Source organism: Nicotiana sylvestris, chromosome 6 (genome assembly GCF_000393655.2).
Source record: "Nicotiana sylvestris chromosome 6, ASM39365v2, whole genome shotgun sequence".
Classification (NCBI taxonomy): Eukaryota; Viridiplantae; Streptophyta; class Magnoliopsida; order Solanales; family Solanaceae; genus Nicotiana; species Nicotiana sylvestris.
In genome coordinates, this window is record NC_091062.1 from 94,872,878 (window position 1) to 94,895,346 (window position 22,469).

The window sequence follows — 22,469 nt, forward strand, 5'->3', positions numbered from 1 at the left end:
CCTGCAGGTTATTATATTTCGGATCATATCTCATGGTTGGTCACTCGAGCCTTCGGGCATAGGGTGCCAGCCACACCTCCCAAGGTTGGGGTGTGACAAACTTGGTATCAGAGCAGGTCAGTCCTAGGGAGTCTACAAGCCGTGTCTAGTAGAGTCTTGTTTATGGTGTGTTGTGCACCACACTTATAAACATGAGGCTATTGGGCATTTAGGATTATTACTTTCTTCTTGATCTAGATCATGCAATAGAGCCTAATCATAAGTGTTCATTCCTAATTCTCTTTTTGTTTACCTTCTCAGTGATGCCTAACACTAGGAGACGACAAGTGGCTATGAAATTTATTCAGAGGTTGGATGAGGAGGCGGGAGAGGGCACAAGTCAGGTGCCACCTGCTAATGTAGATCAACATGAGCCACAGAATGAGGCTGATTCTCAGGCTTCCGGGGCAGTACCCCCACCACCCCGGAAGGGCGTAGAGGAGCTAACATACCTCCAGTCCCTCTCCCAGTTGTTCCTGATCATGACCTAGACATGCGGAGTGCTGTACAATTGCTGACTCGAATAGTGGCCTCCTAGGCCCAACACCAGACCTTCGGTATTGATAGGTCCGTGAGTGCGAGAGTTCGAGACTTTATCAACTTGGATCCTCCAGTATTTACAGGGGTTGATCCTAATGCTGACCCACAGGATTTTCTGGATCTTTGCAACGGACCTTACAAATTATACATGCCACGGATGTTGAGTCAGTGGAGTTTACTTCTTATAGACTACGTGATGTTGCTGTGACATGGTATGAGACTTGGAAGCAAACTCGGGGGCCTAATGTGCCACCAGTGACATGGAAGGAGTTCTCTGAGGCATTTTTACAGTAATATTTGCCAATCGAGCTTCGAAGAGCCCGACGAGATAGGTTCTTACACTTAGAAAAGGGTAATATGAGCGTTCGGGAATATAGCATGCAGTTCAACTCTTTGGCTAGGTATGCCCCTACGATTGTTGCTGATATGAGTGATCGGGTACACCAGTTTGTTAGTGGTTTGGGGGCACACTTGATAAATGAGTGCACTACAACTTCTCTAAACCAAGGAATGGATATTGCCCGTATTCAAGCATATGCACAGGGTCTAGAGGATTACAAGAGGCAACAACGAGCCAATCGAGAGCATGATAGAGGGCAGCAGAAGAGGGCGCGGTTCACAGGTAACATAGGAGAGTTTCGAGGTAGATTTAGGCCACAGTTTCCCCGGCGTCAGTCTTATCCGGCAGCCAGTGCACTGCCACAGTTTCAGGGATAGCGCCAGGATCGGACCACTTATTCTGGTCCAGGTCAGAGTTCACGGACCCCAGGTCCATAGTTTAGAGGCGAGTTCAGTCAGATGAGGCCTCAGTTTCCTAGATGTGATCGATGTGGTCGAAATCATTTTGGACCATGTCGCCAGGGTTCTGATGCATGTTATACATGTGGACAACCATGTCATATTATGAGACATTGTCCGATGACAGGTGGATGGGGTATGGCTCAGCCGACGGCATCTGCAGGGGGTTCTTCTTCTTCGGTACGTCCTCCTAGACAGAGTATGCAGACATCAGCTGGCAGGGGTAGGGGAAGATTTGGAGCTTCTGGTTCAGGAGGTCAGCAGAATCGCATATATGCTTTATCGAGTCGTCAGGATTTAGAGTCATCTCCGGACGTGGTTACAGGTATACTATCCGTCTTTTCTATCGATATGTATGCCTTGATAGATCCTGGTTCTACATTGTCGTATATCTCCCCCTTCGTTGCTAGTAAATGGGATAGAGAGCCTGAATTGTTGCAAAAGTCCTTTGAGGTATCTACGCCAATGGGTGAGTCTGTTGTAGTTAGACGGGTATATCGAAGTTGTGACGTGAAGATTCATGACCGCCATACGTTAGCTGATTTGCATGAGCTAGAAATGGTTGATTTTGATATCATTATGGGTATGGATTGGTTGGCTTCTTGTTATGCCAATGTAGATTGCTGGACAAAGATTGTTCGTTTTAATTTTCCAAGTGAGCCTATTATTGAATGGAAAGGTGATGCTGCAGCGCCTAAGGGAAAGTTTATTTCTTACCTTAAAGCTCGAAGGATGATTTTGAAAGGGTACATCTATCATTTGGTACGAGTGCATGATATGGAGGTGAAATCTCCAACCCTTCAATCGGTTCCCGTCGTGAATGAATTTCCTGATGTATTTCCTGATGAACTTCCTGGTCTTCCTCCAGAAAGAGAAATCGACTTTGCTATTGATATGCTTCCAGATACTCAACCAATATCTATTCCTCCATATAGAATGGCTCCTGCTGAGTTAAAAGAATTGAAAGCCCAGTTGAAGGATCTTTTGAATAAGGGCTTTATCAGGCCCAGCACATCTCCCTGGGGTGCACCAGTGTTGTTTGTTCGTAAGAAGGATGGTTCGTTAAGAACTTCTCTTCTATTGCTGCACCCATGACAAAATTGGCACACAAAGCCGTTAAGTTCCAATGGTATGATGCATGTGAAAGGAGCTTTCATGAGTTGAAGAAACGCTTAACATCAACAACTGTTCTAGCACTTCCGGAAGGATCTGAAGGTTATGTGGTATATTGTGATGCATCCAGGGTTGGATTGGGATGTGTTCTAATGCAGCATGGAAAAGTTATTGCATATGCTTCGAGGCAGTTGCGGAAGCACGAATACAATTATCCGACTCACGATATTGAGTTAGCAGCCGTTATATTTGCCTTGAAAATATGGCGTCATTATCTTTATGGTGTTCATGTGGATATCTATACAGATCACAAAAGTTTACAATATATATTTAAGCAGAAAGACTTGAACTTGAGACAAAGAAGATGGCTTGAATTGCTGAAGGACTATGATGTGGATATTTTGTACCATCCGGGCAAAGCGAATGTGGTAGCTGATGCATTGAGTCGCAAATCCATGGGCAGCTTGAAGCATGTAGAAGCTGGGAAATTAGAAATGACTAAAGAGATATATCAATTGGCTAACCTGAGTGTACGGCTACATGATACAAGTGACCAGGGTGTAGTAGTCCAAAATATTGCGGGGTCATCACTGGTAGCTGAGGTAGAAATGCGTCAATTTGAGGATCCAGAGTTAGTCAAAATTAAAGAGAGTATCCCTTTTCAAAAGAAGCAGTTGTTCGAGCAATCTGATGATGGAATTCTAAAATATAAAGGCCGATGGTGTGTACCTAATGTTGGGGAGCTTCGTAAGCAAATTATGACAGAGATGCACCAGTCTCGGTACTCAGTTCATCCTGGTTCAACCAAAATGTATCATGATATTTGTCAGCTATACTGGTGGAACGACATGAAGAAAGATATAGCCACATTTGTGGCTCAGTGTCCCAACTGCCAGCAGGTTAAAACTGAACACCAGAAAACTGGAGGGCTACTTCAAAATATTGAGATTCCAGCTTGGAAATGGGAATCGATTAATATGGATTTCATTACAGGATTGCCCAATTATCGCCGTAAGTTCAATTATATTTGGGTCATTGTGGATAGGCTGACGAAATCAGCTCACTTTCTCCCAGTTAGGACCACCTATTCAGCTGAAGACTATGCGAGCCTGTATATCAAGGAAATAGTTCGGCTACATGGAGTTCCGTTTTCTATTATATCTGATAGAGGTGCCCAATTTACAGCTAATTTTTGGAGGTCTTTTCAAGAAGGTTTGGGTACTCTTGTTAACCTTAGTACAATATTTCATCCGCAGACCGACGGACAAGCCGAACGCACTATTCAGACACTCGAAGATATGTTGCGAGCTTGTGTCTTAGACTTCAAGGGAACTTGGGAAGATCATTTACCGCTTATTGAGTTTGCCTACAATAACAGTTATCACGCCGGTATTCAGATGGCACCTTATGAGGCACTATATGGGAGGAAATGCAGATCTCCTATTGGCTGGTTCGATGTTGGTGAGACAAAGTTGCTAGGACCTGAATTGGTACAACAAGCTGTATAAAAGGTAAAGTTGATCCAGGAAAGATTGCGTACAGCTCAAAGTCGACAGAAATCATATTTAGATAACCGACGTCGAGACTTGGAATCTGTAAGAGACTGGGTATTCTTGAAAGTGTCGCCTATGGAGGGTGTAATGAGATTTGGTAAGAAAGGAAAACTCAGCCCTAGATATGTTGGGCCATATCAAATTGTTCAGAGAATTGGGCGAGTAGCCTACAAAATTGACCTGCCACCAGAATTAGAAGCAATCCATCCGGTATTTCACATTTCCATGCTTCGGAAATTCTTAGGTGATCCTTCTTGCATCAGCCCTATCGAGGATATTGAAGTTTCTGAGAACTTGTCATATGAAGAAATACCTATTGCCATTCTTGACCGTCAAATCCGTAAGCTACGGACTAAAGAGGTAGCCTCAGTAAAAGTACTTTGGAGGAGCAATAATGTAGAGGAAATGACATGGGAGGCCGAGGAGGACATGAAGTCCAGATACCCTCATTTATTTGAGTCTTCAGGTGATATGCCTGAGACAAACATGGCAGGTGTTGCACATATATCAACCAGTGACAGTTAAGGTAATTAAGTTATGGCTAACCTTCTTATTATCATTATTGTATAAGTAAATGGTCGGGTGAGGCCAAGTTGATGTTATTATTATGATGTGTAGCCCTGTGTGGCCTTAGATATGTATGTTTGGGCTGATGGCAGGTTTTGGATATTCATATTTATAGGGAAAACTCTGGCGAAATTTTTTTTAAAAATAAAAAATAAAAAAATTCAGAAGTTAGGTTAACCGTTAACATTCGAGGACGAATGTTCTTAAGGAGGGGAGAATGTTACACCTTGTGTATTCGGCGTTATCATGCTGTAAATGGTATAATTCGATAGGAAGATAATTTCTATGAGATATTTAAATGATGCGATAGTTATACATTAAGATTGGAAGTCATTTGAGTTGTGATTAAAAATTCGACAAAGATCGCGCGCAAGTTACTGGTTTAAATTTCACTGGAATTTGGATAAAATGTTGATGACCTTTTCTCTCAATATACTGGGAGTTATGGTGTGTTCTACCTACCGAATCGAAGGTCTATGAGTCTAATTTCCAACGCAACAAACCGTTCGTTAATACGACTTCAGAGTAGAGAGATATTAACATTTTCGTACAGGGGTGCACACTGTTACGGGAACAGTGTGCCTAGTCGGGTTTAGTCAAAATTTCTTCATTAAAGTCAATTTTTAAAACAGAACCCCTGCGTTGTATCCTTTCCAAATCAGAACCAAAAACCTAGGGATTTCCTCTCAAACTTCTCCCATCCATCTAGCCAAGCATAACAACAATTTAGTCATCCTCAAGATGGAGAACACCATGGTAGCTTCGGAATCGTGAATTCTTCGGTGTTTCACTTTTCATAGCAAGACTCCGCCTTGAAGTAATTTCGAATTTTGAGTAATTCTGGTCACATAAGGTATGATTTAACTTCCTCTTTGATCTTTGTAAACTTCTACCATAAGAACAAAGTTTCTTGCAACATGGGACCTAATCTGCGTCAGATTATCAACTGAATCTATCCGTTTTCTAGTCCCAATAATAGGATTAGTCTTATTACAACTCATCCTTTGAAGACATGAAACGTTCATTAACTATGTTTGTTTACTTGTGCAGATTAATAAATTAGTAAACCACATGTTTCTTTTTGCTCATAAAATTATAAAACTTTCCCCATCTAAGAACTACTTATTAAAATGTTCATACTTGGAATGTACTACTTACTACTGTTTTGTTGGGGCTGTTATATATGGATTTATTGTGTTGTTTGGATATGTGAAGACATGTATGGATCAGCGTTGGGTTTCGCACTCCACTTCTTCGGAGTTGCTGACTTTGAGTCCATAGGTACTATTACAGATGTATATGTGTGGTTTTGGGCATGTCGGGGGCTTTGTCCCGCCCTGTTGAGATTGTCTTACACTCTTAGAGGCTTGCAGACTAGCGGTCATTGTATATATATATTTTTCGTATCGCCCTATCGGCCTTCTGGATAGCTGTTATACTGTTATTACAGGCTTGTTGGCCTAGTTTATATACATACATATATATATATATATATATGTCGTGTTGGGCTCTTCTGCCTGCATGTTATTATATTTCGGATCATATCTCATGGTTGGTTCACTCGGGCCTTCGGGCATCGGGTGCCAGCCACACCTCCCAAGGTTGGGGTGTGACATAAAATGTTTGTCGACGACATCTATCATAGCGCTAAGTATAGATGAGGATCTTAAGTCTATCGAATATAGACACAAAAGTATTGGCCAAATGGAAGAGACATAATTCAAGTAGAATTGATTCCATATGAAAGACATATAATTTTGTCTATGTTGTTCAAATACTTGAAAGTATAAAGTCAATGGTATGTGCAATCAGTTTTCGATATCTTATATGTCTAGCATGACATAAAAACTTGATATGCATCTAAAGTCTATTATATGGCTTATATGACAATCCATGAAGGATTTAAGTCGCTTAAAACATATACAATTCTTGGTCTTGAAGTACCATATCCTAAGTGCAATTTGTGCACAAAAGTATCTTGCTATAACTATAAGCATGATAATATGATAGCAAGAGTCTTTACCCCTATGTGAAGATAATGAAATGACAATTCCAACAAGATCAGATGAAGACAATACATCTATCAGGGATGATGATTTCAAGGTGAAACAAATTCGTTGAAGTTAATATGACTGATTTGTTTATTAAATCTCTACCAACGATATTTTGAAGATGGTGCACAAGATTGGGATGCGAAGGCTCAAGGATGTGAATTGATGCTCTCATCAGGGGGAGTTAATACGCGTTATACTCTTTTTCCCTTACAAAGTTTTGTCCCACTGAGTTTTCCTTGCAAGGTTTTTAACGAGTCAATCAAAAGGCGTATTATTAGATATGTGTACTCTTTTTTCTTTTCTAGAATTTTTTTCCCACTGGGTTTTATTTAGTTAAGGTTTTAACGAGACACATTACTTATTGAGTAGACATTCAAGGGGGAGTGATATGAATAGAATTCTATTTAGAGTGAATGTCTATCTTGTAGAGAGTTTTACTTTGTGGCTAAGTCATTTTTCCCCTATAAATAGAGGGATCTTATTCCATTGTAAATCATCCCAAAATTCAATAAGAATTTTCTCTCTCTCTCTTTCTCTGCAATATTGCTCTTGTTCTCTTTATTGTTTTATAACAATACCATATATTTGTATTGGAAAATTTGATTATACCATAGCTCGGTCCAATTTAATACTTCCTCCGTTCCAATTTATATGAACATATTTGATTGAGCACAGAGTTTAAGAAAAAATGAAGATTTTTGTAATTTGTGATCCTAAACAAGTCAAAAAGGGAGCTAGAGTATTTGTGTGATTATAAAAGCTTCTCATTAAGGGTAGAATTGTAAGTTTAAGCTAAATTGTTACCAAATTTAGAAATGAGTCATTCTTTTTGGAATGGACCAAAAAGGAAATAACTTCACATAAACTGGAACGGAGGGAGTAGCTTTTAATTATACCATATATTTATATTAGAAAATTCATTAAATATATATAAATATTTAATTGTAAAGACAAACTATGAGTTCTACGACAAATTCAGCACTCATAAACTTCAAATCAAGTCTAGTTGTTCACTAGATTAAAACCAAACACTTAACGTGCTAGGAGGTTAATTACAATATTCAAATTATTAGGTTTTAAATAAAAAGACCTCTTTTTTCCCCCGAGAAATTACTACTAGTTTTTGGAAGACAAACAAGTCATATTGCAAAAAAAAAAAAAAAGAAAAATGTCGAATTGATTAGTGCACATTGATTCTGCAATACTTTCTTTTATTCTTTTCAGAAGAAGAAGCTGGTATGAGTTCTCAATATTTCAAGTTGTTGTTAAATTAGTTTCTTGATCTGAATTTCTGTGGCTTTTAACTCTAAATATTTAAAAAAGAAGAAAAATTGTGTGGTCAATTAACCGTGCGAAGGGCAATTGAATCATTAAGACAGCAACTTACCGCCAGATTTAAAGCCGAAAGAAATGGCAGTTCACTGTTACTATGTAACAACCCCTATTTAAGAGTTAGTTACTCATTCCTAACGAACTCAATTGTAGTAAGTTAAAAATAAAATAAAAATCAACGATTGTTCTTTTACTTTACTTACTGGGGCTGAAACAGAGGTCCTTCAATGGCGGATTCGGTGACAGCTCCAGCGAGTTTCTGTACTCAAGCCGATGCTTTGCTTAGGAAGAATTTAACATTTCAGGTATTATCTTTTTCTCTGAATTACAGAGACAATTTTCTTTTTTTTCGCTTTCTAATTGCAAGTCAAGAAGGCCCATGGCGTAGTTTGGTTGCCTCCATTGCACTTGGAGGGGTGCCATCTTATGTTTGAGTCCCACATTATTCATCTTTTTACATGGTCTTGGACAATCCTCGCTTCTTGGGTTGATTTAGGCTGAAGGACCAGTTTCTTATCATGCTATCGTACGTAGTCAGGCTCATCCTAATTCATTGGTTTTGGCCCCATCTTATACCGAATTCATTGTTTACCCGATATTGGACCCCCATCTTATATTGTTCCAGTCCTGGGCAATGCGAAGAGTGCTGAGTCCCACATAGATGGGATACGGAAAAATTGGTGGCCAAGGCCAATCTTCTTATCACCTTAAGTTCGCGCGCCCCTATTAAAAGAAAAATTGCATGTTTTGTTCTATATTGAAAAAACAATTTTTTTTTTGGCTTTGTATGTGCAAATTTTGCTCTCCTTTTAAACTCCTTTTGTATACAGCTAGGAACATTATAAACTCCTTGTAAAGCTCCATAAGATCATTTTAAACTCCACAGGATTATTATACATTCCTTAGGAAGCCTCTAACACAATTAATTAATGTTGGCCAAGTTTACTAGACTTTTTTTTTTTCCTTTTCTTTCTTTCTTTTTTATTTATTTTTTTCTTGAGAGGAGGTGCTCAAGATATCATGTTAAAGAATCTGATCATCCACCTCGACATAGGTGAACTAAGGATCATCATAAAACCTTCTGGGAAATAATTGCAAAACAACGTAGTATTCTCAGCAAGGGTACACGAGATTTATCATTGACAAAAAGTGGAAAAATAATTTGGAATTGCGTTTTTCTGTTTGTATATGCTGTTGAGGATAATATTAGCAGACATCTTGGTCAATTGAACGTGATGGCTTCTCTAAAAATGAAAATTTAATTTTCTATAATAAATAAGATGAGTTTATGGAAAGCTACTAATATTGTCGTCAGTAATCTCAAGATATTGACCCGTATATTTTGTTCGATTCCTTGTCAATTCATTTCATCTGAAGCAAAAACAAGCTTTCTTTTGTGGCAGTGTGTGTATAACAGACTTTGTACATGTTCCTTTTTGGTGCAAATTGTGATAGTTTCGTGGTATTTTGATTGATTTGTTGCAGAAACGAAATGTCAAGACAAATTGTCGCCTCATCTCGGTTCCTATTGTACTCATTATTATGCTACATATCCTTGGTATTCTTATGGGTATAATGACGAATTGACCAAAAACGAAATGTGGCTGCAAAAAAGATTCAGATGTATGTGGTCTGGAATACTCAGATCAGGTACAGGCAAGCAGTTGTGAAGTTACTAAGCCAATTGAATGGCCACCCACTTTACAGTTACCGGGACAAGAATATACTGCTGTACAAACTGATTTTATTGCATATCCAGACTTGCCTAAAGATTCATGCAGAAAGTCTCGTTCTTGTCCAGCTATTATACTTGTGACTGGAACTAATCAGACTTTTGAACAAAGTATGCTTTATCTTTTGTGATTCTGATGTACCATACCAAGATTTCTTTCTTTCTTTCTTTCTAATGTATGTATGCAGGTATGTCCAATTCATATGGAACTTCATAGGTATCTTGCAGTTTTATACTTTGTATGGAACAAATAATATATAGAGAGATTTATAATTTGTATCTTGCAGTCAGTTGAATCTCCTTCGCAAAAACATTTTATTGCACAATAGGGTAAAATATAATTTGTGTATCCTTCGTCAAAGAACTCAAATACTAGGTGTGACATTTTTAATTTTTTGGAATTTTCTTATTATGATTCCTGGCTCCACCATTAATGTGTTCAGTTCCTCAGCATTTTCCTTGTTCTTTTTTCTGTTCTTTAATCAATAAGAACCAACCATTTTTTCTTGGTTTTCTTTTGAAAAAGAAAACAGTAAGCACATTTTAGTTGGCTAGGCGCAACCTTCACTATATCACGATAACGGGCAAATTAAAAAGCAGTTGATGGATTTAAAATTTCAAACGAAAAAGATGGAACATTAGCATAGACCAGAACTTGAGGTAAAAAACTAAAAAGGAAATGTATTTCCCCAAAGGTTGATGTGAGCACCTGCTCGATGATGAATCAGCTATAGATTCTGATACCCATCCATCCACCTTAATCATGGTGAGGCCCTTTTCATTTCTTTTGTTTTTCTTGAGATTCACTGCTGTATATATCCTTGACCCTTCTTGATAGTGAATTATCTTTCAGGGTTCGACGTCTGAACCCCACACCACGAATTTTATTGACCCTGCTTATGCAGAAGATGCTTCACTCTATAGTATTCAATCTCATTGTTCTCCAAACTCCACGTATCATGGCAGCATAGAAGGTTACCATGACGTTGGTACGACTTATGCTTCTTACTGCTATCTGGCCTAACACCTTAATCTTCTTCATGTGTTAGATTCTGCATATGTGAACTCAAAAAGCTGAAAACTGAAGTTGGTTTAGTTTAATGTTTATTTATATAAGTGTTGGATCGACATTTTCGTGGAAATTGAACAAGATAGATTTAGAAATTCTATTAGACTTTATGAATCAAGCAGGATAAATTTCTCTTCCAAAGGTCTTTAAACTCTGAGATGTTTCGGCCCCAGCACACTGATTCTTAGAATCCATTCGTAATTTAGGTATAGTTATGACCGAATTTAGCACATCAACAATTTCACCAAGAGTCCATCATATCTAATCTGATAATTCTGTGCCTTCTATATTCGTGTATGTAAATGCTAATGCTACAAAGGAATATAGAATAGAAAAAGGTGTGGCAGACGCTTTACTTACTTTTCCCTATTGAATAAAATTTAGATTGGTGTTTAAAACTACTACTTGTATTATTTTAGTATTATTGATGAAAATTATTGTCTTAGACAAAAACAAACATGTGCATCCGACCCCTGGATGTTTATAAGTAGCTCTGAGCTTTCCTGATGTTCTACTGCAGAGGCGAAATGTCTTGAAGGTTTGCCCTTGTGGCGTAAAGATTCCACTGAGATCAATCAAGAGCTGTATAAAGGTTACAACAAGGGGAATCAAGCGAGAACAATAAACGAGATAGTAGCAGGTTCTTTGCATGCATGTCCTTATGCTTTTTTAATATCATGTAAACTATCAATAAACAACTTGTATGATCTCCTTCCTTTTGCAGCATATGATTTCTTAGACACAGATAGAAGTAGGTTCAATGTGAGTATTTGGTATAATGCTACCTATAAGGAAGAAGGAAGTGGAAAATGTACAAAAATGACACGGGTGCCTGCTTCGGTGAACTTGGTAAATCTTTTGCTCTTTACCATGCCCTCTTACATGTAAAACCTGCTGTTCCTCTCCTTTTTAACAATTGTCATATTTCTATCAACATGATTGGATTAATCCTTAATGTGCTTTCCAAGAGGAAAGAAACTTGTTTTTTTTTTCTTTGATAACTTTTTCATACTTCATGACTGCATTGACTAGATATAGTCACTATCTGGTTCAAAATGTTGTGGAGCATTTGATCGCTTATATAAAATTTCTGCTTAGAAATATTTGTTTGACTTACTTCCTCCCCTAAATGGTAAGTTTTGGGAAGACTAGTAGTTTGTTGCTCATAGAAATTATCAGTTATACATGCAAGGAAATGAAATGATTTTCATCTAATGGTCAAGATCGCTAAGTAGCAGCAGATTATTTCTGCAGTTTTTCGTCATTAAGACTCTACTAACTAATGAAAGTTGGTTAAAAATTTGACCATTTCATTAATAAATTACTGTAATTTCTAATACAGCTAACAACACAAATGTCATCTGATGTGCTACACTTTGGCTAATGAAGTTGTGGTACTAGTGCATCAATTAGCTAATCAATAATCAATTTAAACTACGTGTTCGTACAGGTATCAAATGCCTTCCTTCAGTATTTGCTTGGAGGTTCTACCAATATGATGTTTGCTTTTGTCAAGGAAATGCCAAAGCAAGGATCTAGGAATGCTATGGATATTATTTCTGTACTTGGACCAGTATTCTTTTCATGGGTGATTTTACAGCTTTTTCCTGTAAGTAAAATAAGTTTTGTTTTATCAGGACGGAACAAGTTCAAGCATGTCAGTGGAATAAGCTCTATTAATGCCATTTGTTCTGATATCTTTTCTCTAAACAACTACTAATACTTCTGATACCAATTGTTGCGGAAGCCAAATGTATATAGTGTGAATGAGTCACAACTACTATACCAAAAATTATGACAGCCACCAAATAATAAATAAGACAATAAAGCAACAATAAAAGGAACACCAGAATTTACGAGGTTCGGCCAATTTTGCCTACTTCCTCGGACACAACCAATATTTTATTCTACTCCAAAAATACAAGTGAAATAATACTAAAGAGAGAAGATACAAATGCCTTAAGAAGATAAGAAGGCAAATGAGAGGTGTGTATAAATCCTAAACATTAGGCCTCATTTTATAGGGAAAAATTCCCAAACCCAAATTGTCACCGACTTTGGCATTTTGCCAAACTTCAACAAATCTCCACCTTGGCAAAATTCCACATTTTCAATTCTCTCTCAATAACAAATTTTGGTTGTGTCTTCATCTTCAATCTTCAGTGTTCAACAATGTTGATCAAATCCAAACAATGTTGAAACTTGACCGCAGTCACCACCTTTGTCAGCATATCAGCAGGATTCTCTGTAGTATGAATTTTCTTCACCGTGACTCCACCTTCTTCTATGATTTCTCGTACGAAATGATACCGAACATCAATGTGCTTCGTCCTTGCATGATAAACTTGGTTCTTCGCTAATTGAATAGCACTTTGACTATCACAAAAAATTGTGATACCTTTTTGTTCAACACCAAGCTCCTTTAGCAATCCTTGAAGCCAAATTGCCTCTTTCACAGCCTCTGTAATAGCCATGTACTCTGCCTCTGTTGTAGACAAAGCAACTGTTGACTGCAAAGTAGACTTCCAACTAACTGGTGCCTTTGCAAAAGTAAACACATAACCAGTAGTTGATCTTCGTTTGTCCAGATCACCCGCAAAATCTGAGTCACAATATCCAACTACAGACTGATTGTCTTCCTGCTCAAAAACTAACCCGACATCTACAGTATTATGAATATACCGTAGAATCCACTTCACAGCTTGCCAATGCTCCTTTCCTGGATTATGCATATATATGCTAATAACTCCAACAGCTTGTGAATCAGGTCTCGTACAGACCATTGTATACATCAAGCTACCAACAACATTTGTGCATGGTACCTTTGACATATACTCTCGTTCAGCTTCATCTTTTGGCGACATAGTAGTACTTAACTTAAAATGGGGAGCAAATGGAGTACTAACTGGCTTAGTCTTTTCATCTATGCCAAAACGTTGTAGTACTCTTTTCAAATATTCTTTCTGAGATAAACAGAGTTTCTTTGAACGTCTATCTCTTATTATCTCCATGCCAAGAATTTTCTTTGCCTCACCCAGATCCTTCATCTCGAACTCCTTCTTCAGTTGAATCTTCAACTTATCAATTTCTTCCGAATTCTTGGAAGCTATCAACATATCATCAACATATAGGAGAAGATATACAAAGGAACCATCTTTAAGCTTGCGCAAATACACACAATGATCGTATTTGCTTCTCTTGTACCCTTGCCGCAACATAAACTCGTCAAATCGCTTGTACCATTGTCTAGAAGATTGTTTCAATCCGTACAATGATTTTTCAAGTTTGCACACCATATTTTCTTTTCCAGCAACTTTGAATCCTTCTGGCTGAGTCATGTAGATTTCCTCCTCCAAGTTTCCATGTAAAAACGCAGTTTTTACATCCATCTGAACTAGTTCCAAATCCAATTGTGCTACCAAAGCCAACATAATTCTAATGGAGGAATGTTTTACAACTGGAGAAAATACTTCATTGTAATCAATTCCCTCCTTTTGAGCATATCCTTTGGCCACCAATCTTGCTTTGTAGCGAACATCTACTTGGTTAGGAAATCCTTCCTTCTTTGCAAATACCCATTTGCACCCAATTGCTTTCTTTCCCTTCGGGAGATTGGCCAATCTCCATGTATGATTCTGATGAAGGGACTGTATTTCATCATTCATGGCAATCCTCCACTTATCTTCTTCTGAACTTTGGACAGCGTCTTTATAAGTAGTAGGAACATCATCAGCTACAATTGAGGTTGCACAAGCAACCGTCTCTATGAGACGAACAGGTTTCGTTATTGTTCTTTTTGGCCTGCTGGTTGCTATTGATTCAAGTTGTTGTTGAGATTCCTGAGTTGGAATCTCCTCTACTGGCTCTCCTTCCAGAGGGTAATCTTCATTTGTTTCCTCCTCTGCTTCTTGTGTAGGAAAAATAAATTTTCCCTCAAACTCCACCTGCTTAGAAGCACCTTCATTTTGTTTGGTATCTTCTGTTACCTTATTTACCATAGCAAATTCATCAAAGGTAACATCTCTGCTGAATATTACTTTCTTTGTCATAGGACACCATAAGCGATATCCTTTGACTCCAGAAGTAATTCCCATAAAAATAGCCTTCTTTGCCCTTGGATCCAATTTTGACTCCGTCACATGATAATATGCAGTTGAGCCAAACACGTGCAAAGAGTTATAATCTACAGCAGGTTTTCCGTACCATTTTTCAAATGGTGTTTTGCCATCAATAGCAGCAGATGGTAGACGATTAATGAGGTGGCATGCATATGTAATTGCCTCAGCCCAAAATTCTTTGCCCAAGCCAGCATTGGACAACATACACCGTACCTTCTCCAGCAAGGTCCGGTTCATACGTTCTGCCACTCCATTCTGTTGTGGTGTATGTCTAACAGTGAAGTGTCGGACGATGCCATCATTTTCACAGACCTTATTGAAATGATCATTTTTGTATTCACCTCCATTGTCTGTGCGAATACACTTGATCCTCCTGCCTGTTTGATTCTCCACCATCGTCTTCCATTTGAGAAAAATTCCCAGCACTTCATCTTTGTTTTTCATTGTATACACCCACACTCTTCGAGAAAAATCATCAACAAAGGTTACAAAATAGTGCTTCCCACCCAATGAAGGTGTTTTGGAAGGACCCCAAACATCAGAGTGTACATAATAAACAATGCCTTTAGTATTATAGATCGTTGTACCAAATTTAACCCTTGTTTGTTTTCCTTTGACACAATGCTCGCAAAACTCCAAGTTGCAAGCCTTTACTCCTTTTAACAATCCTTGATCTGATAGAGTTTTCAAGGATTTTCCTCCAACATGTCCCAATCGCATGTGCCATAGCCTGGTTGCTTCTGCCTTTTTTTCGTCACTGGATGTTACTATCGCTGTCCTAATAACTGTGCTACCGCGATAACAGTACATGTTATTGTTCTTCAGATTGGCCTTCATTACCACTAGTGCATCGGAGCATACTCTCATCACTCCATTTTCTGCAATGATTTTGAACCCTTTTGATTCTAGGGCTCCCACAGAGATGAGATTCTTCTTCAAATTCGGTACATATCGAACATCTGTTAATGTTCTGATCATTCCATCATGATTCCTTAATCGTATTGAACCAATGCCATATGAGGTAAGAGGGCCGTTATCCGCTGTGTGGATGACTCCATATTCTCCTTCTTGAAAATCCACGAACCAGTCCCTGTTGGGACACATATGATAGCTACAAACCGAGTCCATCAACCATATGTCTGATGATGTTGATGGCTCTATTGTAACTAATGAGAAGTCTGAATCATCACAATCAGCTACATTTGAATCCATAATGGCCTTTCCATTGTTATGTTTGGCCTTATTCTTCAACTTTGGACAGTCTTTCTTCCAGTGTCTCTTTTCTCGACAAAAGGCACATTCATCTTTGCTGGGTCTAGATCTTGACTTGGATCTTCCCTTCTATGTCCTCATTTGATTTTGAGGACGACCCCTCACAACCAGTGTTTCTCCTTCTCCGCCCTTTTGTTTTTCTCCCTTTCTTTGTTCATAACTGTACAAAGCCGAACAAACTTCTCTGAGAGAAATTTCGTCATTCCCATGGAGTAGAATAGTTTCAAGGTGCTCGTACTCATCAGGAAGTGACCCCAACAACATCAAGGCCAAGTCACCATCATCAAAAGTTGCATCCATATTTTGCAAATCTGTGACCAACTTATTGAAACTGGTGATATGTTCATTCATCGTGGTACCGGGAACATAGGTGAAGCGAAACAGTCTCTTCTTCATGTACAATTTATTTTGACTATTTTTCTTCAAAAATTTATCCTCCAGTGCTTTCCATAATTTACTTGCAGAAGTTTCCTTTGTGTATGGATATTTCTGCTCTCTAGCAAGGTAGGATCGAATGGTACCGCAAGCAACACGGTTGATAATTCTCCAATCTTCTTCTCCAATAACATCTGGTTTCTTTTCTTCAATGGCCAGATCTAGCCCTTGTTGAAAAAGGACATCTAGAACCTCGCCTTGCCACATCCCAAAATGTCCGGACCCGTCAAAAATTTCTACCGCAAATTTCGCATTTGACACAATTCTTGTCATAAGCGAAGATGCCAATGATGACGTATTGTTGACACTTGATGTAGATTCTTCTTGTTTATTGTCTCCCATCTTTGACACAAATATTATTTAATAGCTGACGACACAAATCAAGATTATTTCCTTTCTGGTGTGGAAGATCAGACTAAGCTGCAACCACAGAGCATACTCAGACAGAACCTTGACTCAGTTACCAAGATAAATCTTTTCTGATGTGGAAGATCAGACTATGCTGCAACCACAGAGCATACTTAGACAGTACCTTGGCTCTGATACCAATTGTTGCGGAAGCCAAATGTATATAGTGTGAATAAGTCACAACTACTATACCAAAAATTATGACAGCCACCAAATAATAAATAAGACAATAAAGCAACAATAAAAGGAACACCAGAATTTACGAGGTTCGGCCAATTTTGCCTACTTCCTCGGACACAACTAATATTTTATTTCACTCCAAAAATACAAGTGAAATAATACTAAAGAGAGAAGATACAAATGTCTTAAGAAGATAAGAAGACAAATGAGAAGTGTGTAAAAATCATTAACATTAGGCCTCCTTTTATAGGAAAAAATTTCCAAACCCAAATTGTCACCCACCGACGTGGGACTTTTGACAATCAACAGTGTTGGCCTCTTCTCATGAGGAGAAACTTTGTATTCAATCATACCCGATATATTTAACTTGTTTCTATTTTTCTGCTGACTAATGGTCTGTGAAAAAGTTACTTATTTTTCTGGAGAGCTAAAAAAATATGTTTGTTTAAGGCAATCTAAACTTTAGTGTATACACCCCATGATATACGTGTAGTAATCAATCAATTTGAACAGTCATTGGCTTCAGCTTCTTTTCATAGCGTTACATATATACTTGGTTATTTTGTCAACCTTAAGCTTTTCCAAAAATGTGGGAGAGATGTATCTTCTTTTAAAAACTAGCTTAATTTCCTCTTTAATTAGTTTCTCTTTGTCGTTCATACAAAAAATAAAATAAAAAGATTGCATGTTGTTTTCATCCTAGAATTCTGATGGTATCAGTTTCATATGGTTTTATTTTAATTTCCCTCTTTAAGTTGCTCGTATTCATTATGTGATTAACTATTTACAGGTTGCTTTTGTAGCTCTGGTTTATGAAAAGCAACAGAAACTACGAATCATGATGAAAATGCATGGACTTAAGGACGTCCCCTATTGGATGATTACTTATGCCTATTTTCTTGTTGTATAGTCTCTCTACATGTTATGCTTTGTGGGGTTTGGCTCGCTTTTCGGTAATGCTGCAGCTTATAAATTGATTCCTTCCGTAAACTCAAATTTAGTGGCTAAATAATATATCTTTTTTCTTCTGCAGCGATAAAGACCTTTCGTTATAATGCTTACAGCATCCAGTTCGTGTTCTACTTCATCTACATAAACTTGCAAATCTCACTTGCTTTTCTTCTGGCCACATTTTTCTCAAATGTTAAGACAGCCACAGGTATGATATATATCCTTACTAGCTCTCGCTATTGCAAATAACATGTGATATTAAACTAATTCATCCACATCTGTATCAGTCATGGGCTACATGGTGGTGTTTGCAAGCGGTCTCTTAGGAGGATTCTTTTTCGATCACTTTCTTTCAGATACGTCAGTATCAAGTAAGTTGAGAACACACGCATAACACTTTCATGATCTAGCTCTACTATTTATCATACTTCTCCTAGCCGCATCATACTAGTCATCCTCCACATTGCAGATAACTTATTTTTCTTGAAACACTTTATTCGTGTGTTTATATTAGGAAGGTTGGCATTATAGAATTAGCATATTGGAGGTTTTACAGTTGCTTGGTTGGTTGGTGAGACTCTTCATAGAAAAAAGGAAAAAATTTGAACCTTTCCATTTTATGTCTTCAGTTTCTGGGTAACAATGGTCCTCATCTTACCAAAGACAATGACGCAATTGATCGTGACTTATTTTCCTTGTCTTCTACATCAAGCATAATGATATAATCTTTAGGAATCGAACCAACACGTATTGTTTGAGGACTTCCACGTCCCGCCAGTATCCACTAGATTATACGTCTTTTGGTGGTTTGCATTTTGCTTCATGTTTCTACATACTGCTAACATTGTGGTAAATGATTGTAGGAGGGTGGATTTTACTTTTGGAGGTATACCCTGTATTTTCTCTTTATCGTGGATTATTTGAGTTAGGCGAATATAGTGGCTCTAGTGTTTATACGGGCCAACCAGATGGTATGACATGGAAAGATTTGAATGATCCCGGCAATGGGATGAAAGAAGTTTTGATTATTATGTTCATAGAGTGGATAGTGGTTCTCTTTCTTGCTTATTACCTAGACCAGATCACATCATCAGGGAAAAGTCCCCTATTTTTCTTGGGTAACTCCCGCAAGAAGCAGTCACAATCCACTATGAACCTATTAGAAAAGAAGGATTCTGGAGTTTGTCTTGAAAAGGAGAAAGAAGATGTTGCCCAAGAGGTGAGCTGAAATTCATTTACTTTTTATTTTTCCATTCATAAAAGCTCAACTCTATTATGCTTATTCTCTTTAGCACCAAGTTGTAAGCCTAAATGCATGACCACACAAACAAGAGCATGAGTGTTCTAGATAAGCCATTGTTAGGATAAAAGACCACAAAAAGGTCTACAGAAAACTATGGTGTTCGCTTCACAATTTGCAACACGAAAGTTATAAGACTTGATCTGCTGATATAATAGTTTTCCACGTCTCTTGAAGTTCATCCCCTTTCCAACAATCACATAAAATGGGATGGGTTGAAGATTCCATCTCATTAATTACTATGTTTGTTTTGTATCCACAAATTTGACCATGTCCCCTCCTTTGAACAGAGAGAAAGGGTTGAACAGATGGTACTTGGGTCGACAACAGGTCATCCCATCGTTGTTGACAACCTGAAAAAGGTTTATCCGGAGAGATGGAAATCCAGATAAATATGCGGTGAGAGGACTGTCGCTTGCTGTGCCCGAAGGGGAATGCTTTGGTATGCTTGGCCCGAACGGTGCTGGCAAAACTTCTTTTATTAGTATGGTCAGTTCTGTGATCTCAATCTTCTGAAAATATATTTGCAAAATGTAATCTTATCTCTAAAATTAGTGACTTTTATTTGTTCAAATCCTTACGACTTTGTCTTAGTATCCATCATTCTGTAGCCTAGATATGCTATCCACCATTAGCTTTTGTTTGTTTTATGTTTATTACTTGGGTTGCTAAAACATAAATCTTGATCTTAGTAGCCAACCTTTTGCTAACAGATGATTGGGCTCACAAAGCCAAGCTCCGGTGCTGCATATGTTGACGGTCTGGATATAAATAAAGAGATGGATAAGATATACACCGTCATGGGTGTATGTCCTCAGCATGAGTATGAAACAGTGCACTGTAAAGTCAAGTTGACATCTGATTCCTACCTCCAAATACTAATTTGTCTTCCACCTTTTGGAAAATCATCTACAGCTTACTTTGGGATACATTAACTGGAAGGGAGCACCTACTTTTCTATGGAAGGCTTAAAAATCTTAAAGGAGCGGTTTTACATCAAGTAAGTTATGGACCCATTCTAAATTGATACCCTAGCTTAGGAGGAAGACTTGTAAATAGATCTTAACCTGCGAAAGTACTTGTTACAACTTAAAGGCAGTTGAAGACTCTCTTAAAAGTCTCAACTTGTTTAACGGAGGCGTTGCTGACAAGCAAGCTGGGATATACAGTGGTGGAATGAAGAGAAGGCTAAGTGTTGCTATTTCACTGATAGGAAATCCCAAGGTATATATGCCTATCCTGTCATATTTCCTGGAGCGAAAATACATTTGGATATGTCTTCATTTCTTCTTCCTTACTTATGATACTGTGTGTGTGTGTATATGCAAATTTACCAGGTTGTCTACCTAGATGAGCCCAGTACTGGACTTGATCCAGCTTCAAGAAATACCTTGTGGACCGTCGTGAAGAATGCACGGAAAGGCAGAGCGATAATTCTCACTATTAAATCTGCTTTCCATCTCTAGTTTCCTTGTTTTCCCTTTTGACATGAATAAACTTGTTGCGAGTAGAAAATTACTACATCGGCTCACTAGTAAAACACTTCATTGAAGGTAATCATAGTGGAACATCATGCATTCTACAGTAATCACATGTCAGCAAAATCCCAAATTCATTTGTTTCCGAGTTTTCCCTAGTTCCTCTTTTGATAAAATTAATGGTGCGATTACTGACAAAGATAATCATTTCAGCCCACTCGATGGAAGAAGCAGATTATTTATGTGATCGATTAGGAATATTCGTTGATGGAAGCTTGCAATGTGTAGGAAATTCTGAAGAGGTAATTTCTAATTATAGAAATGCTCTATACTTCAATTTCAGAAGTGTGGTGGTCCTACTGTGAATTTGGTGATTGTTATGGCTTATAACAATATGATAGGCAAAACTAGCAACAATTGGAATTATAATCGACAATGTAAAATGTTGGGCGTGCTGAATGAATTTATTTATTCTCATAATTCTCAAACCGTTCCAACTATATTGTGAACAGTTGAAGGCAAGATATGGTGGCTCTTATGTGTTTTCCATCACAATATCATCTGATAATGAGGTGGAAGTTGAGAACATGGTGCGACGCCTATGCCAAAATGCCAATAATGTATACCATTTATCAGGGACACAGAAGTTCGAATTGCCAAAGCATGAAGTAAAAATTGCTGATGTATTTCAACTAGTTGAGAATGCAAAGAGTAGATTTACAGTTTATGCTTGGGGTATGGCTGATACAACTTTAGAGGATGTTTTTATCAAGGTTGCTAGTACTGCTCAGGCCTTCAATGAATGCTATGCCAGCTAGCATCAAACACAAATTAGATATAGAAAAGAATAAAAAGAAAGAAATTCAAGGATTTCATTTTGTGATAATTATTATCAGTATCTGATGTTTTTGCCTTAGTAAATTAGGTTCATGTAGATGCATCAAGTACAGCGCATATGTGGCTTTATTTGTCATGTAAATGTGTACAAGGATGCCAACATTGGAATAGAAAGAAGTTGTTGTATCAACAAAGTATTAGCCAACATTTTTTTTTATATATTTTAAGCTCACCTATATATGTGTACTCGAGCTACTTATGAAGATGAATGATATTTGAAGGGGTGTAAAGAATTTCTATTTTAGGAAAAAACAGTTGAAGTAACTAAACGCATCTGGTTTTTGTAAAGAAATTACTAATGAAGTAATAAAGGACTACTACTAAATAAACAAGATGAGATGCTAGTAAAGATAAATTTATCCCAGATTTTGTGGTGATGAATGTAACTGAAACCAAAAGGTGGGAGTTGTCCAAGATAGCAAATAAGCTAAAAAAACAGTATAATATTAGACAAGCAAAACCTGTCGTCCAGTGTCACATAGGATTATTTGCTTGTAGATGCAAAGGTGGATTCGGTTACTCAAAGGATTTGGCTTGTGTATGCTAAAAAATAAATAGAATTTAAATTATTAGTCTAACTTAACTAATTATAACAGGTCAATTACATTATTTTTCATGTTACCAACAGATCTT

General features: G+C 37.7%; 2 protein-coding genes and 1 pseudogene across 2 annotated transcripts; all 3 read left to right on the top strand.

The window, feature by feature from the left end:
• The first annotated feature begins 1,377 nt into the window (after window positions 1-1,377).
• On the top strand, window positions 1,378-2,472 carry LOC138870964 (uncharacterized). Its single transcript, XM_070148809.1, has one exon. It carries the CDS (start codon window positions 1,378-1,380, stop codon window positions 2,470-2,472), a length of 1,095 nt encoding a protein of 364 aa, XP_070004910.1.
• A 1,646-nt stretch (window positions 2,473-4,118) lies between these two features.
• Window positions 4,119-4,568, top strand: LOC138870965 (uncharacterized). Its single transcript, XM_070148810.1, has one exon. It carries the CDS (start codon window positions 4,119-4,121, stop codon window positions 4,566-4,568), a length of 450 nt encoding a protein of 149 aa, XP_070004911.1.
• A 3,579-nt stretch (window positions 4,569-8,147) lies between these two features.
• LOC104228314 (ABC transporter A family member 7-like) lies at window positions 8,148-21,917 on the top strand (annotated as a pseudogene).
• Window positions 21,918-22,469: the final 552 nt, after the last annotated feature.